Genomic DNA, 3,176 nt, shown 5'->3' on the forward strand with positions numbered 1-3,176 from the left:
ATTGAGGTCCTGATGGATGACTTGATTTGTGACAAAGTAAGGAGCATTAAGGATTTTACGAAGGATTTTGGACTGTAAGGATTGGATTCTGAAGGAATTTGATGGTTTAGTGGAGCTCCAATATTTTATAAAATTTTAAAAATATTATCCACCCATCATTTCACTTACCACTTTTTACTTTGAGATGGAATTAATCCTTATATTTTTCTAAACTGCTATTTATTTATTATTCAGGATAACAATACTTCCCTTTACCGTATATTTCAGTTTTATTATTTATTATAATAACAGGATAAAAGTCCTAATATATTAAAGGAGTATATATTGAGAATAGCAAATATTTAAAAAAATAACAAATGAAAATTTTATTTCCACCTATTGTACAACCTCATGGGTTATAGAAATAAAACATTTAATTTCCTAAAGGTTTAAGTTTTAGACCTTTATATTTTTACTTCTAAAATTTTAATAGATTTCTATTATTCAGTATCTCATTCATAAGTGTTAGTTGGATTGATAGTTTAGAACTTTTCATGATTAAAGCACTCCGGCTTATGAATGATGAATGTCATTCTGATTGAGGAGGTCTATTTAGAGAAGAGTAATTTTTACTTTCACAGTTTGAAATTTTTTTTTTAATTACTTATTATTGATTCCTCCTTTTTTCCTTACAGGTAGTTCATAATTACGGTCATGGTGGTTATGGAGTGACTTCAGCTCCAGGAACAGCTCATACAGCAACTAGCTTTGCTATAGACTTGTTGAGGGGAACTTCGAGCAAGCTATAATGTCGTTAGATGTATTATATATTTGATATATGTACAACACTATAAGTTATCCTGTATAATAGAACATAGCATTTGTAGCAGCAGTAGCGTGTATAGATAATAGATCTATAAGCCCTTGAACCCTGTATCCTCAGTCTCGAGAGTGTGCTTAGTGGCTGTGTACTTCCGCATGGGATTTCATTTGTATCAACTGACATCTTATCCATTTATAGTACGTGATTTTGAATGTTTTAAAAACAGAATAGCATCTCTATATTTCTTCTCTCTTATTCCCAATCTGTAAATATAATTATTTAATATATGTACCTTAAAAGTTACTCGGAGATGCGCTGTATGACGTCCATGATTTTGTAACATCTAAGCACACCTTTAATATATATGATTAACTGAACTTTGTTAATGGCGATGGAATAAAAGCTGGCTTTACTATATCAACTAAGTTGGTTAGTTACTATAAGCATTAGCTCAAAAAGTTAACGAGTATCATACTTCTCGGCTTCTTTATTTGATGAATAACTCATATTTGAAATTTTTAATGGAATATTGAATTAGAGTTAAATATTTTCACAATTTTCATTTATTATAAAAACACATTGTTATTGGCTGGTCAGGTTTAACACTACTATTATCAGTTTCTAACAACTATCAAAATTTACTGATATTTTGTTTTTTGTGATGAAATGATATTATTGTATCTTCGATGAATGATCCGTCTTCATATTTATTTATTGTTTTTCTGCCGCTTTTGTTTGGTCGATCTGTTAAAATTCTTTAGTCTTTTAAGAATTCACAAATACACTATTTACGATAATCCTTGGTGTTATTCTTTAAATTTGTCAGCTTGTGAGTCTTCTTTCAAACCACTTTTTCACTTTTGTGATCTTCTTTTATATAAAATCACTTTCTTATTGTATATTTATAATTCTTTATATTTTATTAATGACTGATTATTTTTTTTTTATTTTATTTTCCTTTGTAATAATTATAAGTTAAAGAGATTAGTGTGTACTTAAAATAATTTATTGGTTGAGGCACCATTTTATTAATATATTTTATAGCTTTCAAGTTCACTATTCACTTGATGCTATAGATAATACATTTAGTCATGCGATTGTAAAAACTTGTTTGATAAAATTTTGAAAGCATTCCTGGTTGTTCATCACTCATTGAGTGATTTATTTATTTTATTTTTTTTTTTTTATCGTGCCCATTATCAGAATTAATTTACTACAGCAGATGATCCCATAGTATTTTGATGTCTTCTTATTTTTTTCACTGTGAATGTCAATCACGTATATTATGAACATAAGCCATTGAGTGTGAGTGTAAATATTTAAGTACTTAAATAATATAAAATTTCAAACAAATAATTATAAAAGAGGCCATAGTTTAATATAAATAATCGCTCCGAAATCTACTAAACTACTAGTCCATTTTATTGTGCTTCCAGTAAACCCACAAGAAATATTCTTGAAAAGCTTAATTTTTTTTTTTTTTACTCATATAATTAAACTTAAAATTCTTTTGTTTTATTCCACTATTAGGAAATAACCTTTTCATTGTAAAGTAACCTACTTCTGCTTTATTAGTTGCGATTACAATAGTAAATTTAGAAAAATTTTATTTGCATTCCAACACACATAATGTTTTTGTTATCACCTTAATTTGATTCCCAGAAATAAATAAAATAAACTTTATTTTCTGTTGTTTTTTTTCGTTTCGAGAAATTAGTTCATCTTCCTACTCAGATTTCTTGATTTAATCACTTTTATATTAACACATCAACCTTGCCAATCTTTCAGAAACTTCTCATTTTTAAAAACAGTTACAAAATTTTTAATTATGGCCAAATTTTCTTTTAATATTAATATTTATACCTGTAATATTATTATTTTGTTTTTGTTTTTTTGGTCATTTTCAGTTAAATTACTAGTTTCAAGTTATTTAGTTTTCTTTAATTTCAATTGCATGTTCAACGTCGTAATTATGAATGTTGTTTATAATATTTAATGATGGTTTTAAGAGCTCTTGATAGACCTTCTATTGGTCCATTTATAGTTATCTCGTGTTTTTTGGGGGGGAGGAGGGGTTTTGTGTAATTTTATCAAGTTTTGTATTCTAAGATCTATACAATTGTTTGCCACTAGTTTAATTTTTATCTATTAAAACCATTTTTATAAATTATCAACATAATTATTGATTTTCTTGTATAAATCAATGCTTGGGTTTTTTCAATGATTGTTTTCTCATCTAATAATTCTTTTTTTGTTTTGGTTTTTTTCTTATATTTATATATTTCTATTATAACTATTTTTTTTTGTTTTATACAAATTTTGGTTACTTTTCATAAAAAAATTTGAATGCTTTTCTAGATTACTATTAATTTTT

The 3,176-nt window shown here is 26.5% G+C and overlaps 1 protein-coding gene and 1 long non-coding RNA gene across 5 annotated transcripts in view; both read left to right on the plus strand.

Moving 5' to 3' along the window:
* LOC106692155 (D-aspartate oxidase) overlaps window positions 1-2,310 on the plus strand; it is a 105,407-nt gene extending 103,097 nt beyond the window's left edge. For all 4 annotated transcript variants that reach the window (XM_014438084.2, XM_014438064.2, XM_014438070.2 and 1 more), the window contains exon 7: window positions 675-2,310. In XM_014438084.2, coding sequence (XP_014293570.1) covers window positions 675-788 — 114 coding nt within the window. In that variant the 3' untranslated portion in view covers window positions 789-2,310. The remainder of the gene's footprint in view (window positions 1-674) is intronic.
* Window positions 1-3,176, plus strand: part of LOC136795773 (uncharacterized) — a 305,717-nt gene that overhangs the window by 295,348 nt on the left and 7,193 nt on the right. The gene's annotated exons all lie outside the window — the stretch shown is intronic.

Source organism: Halyomorpha halys, unplaced genomic scaffold (genome assembly GCF_000696795.3).
Source record: "Halyomorpha halys isolate HHAL.00 unplaced genomic scaffold, Hhal_1.1 Scaffold53.1, whole genome shotgun sequence".
Lineage (NCBI taxonomy): Eukaryota > Metazoa > Arthropoda > Insecta > Hemiptera > Pentatomidae > Halyomorpha > Halyomorpha halys.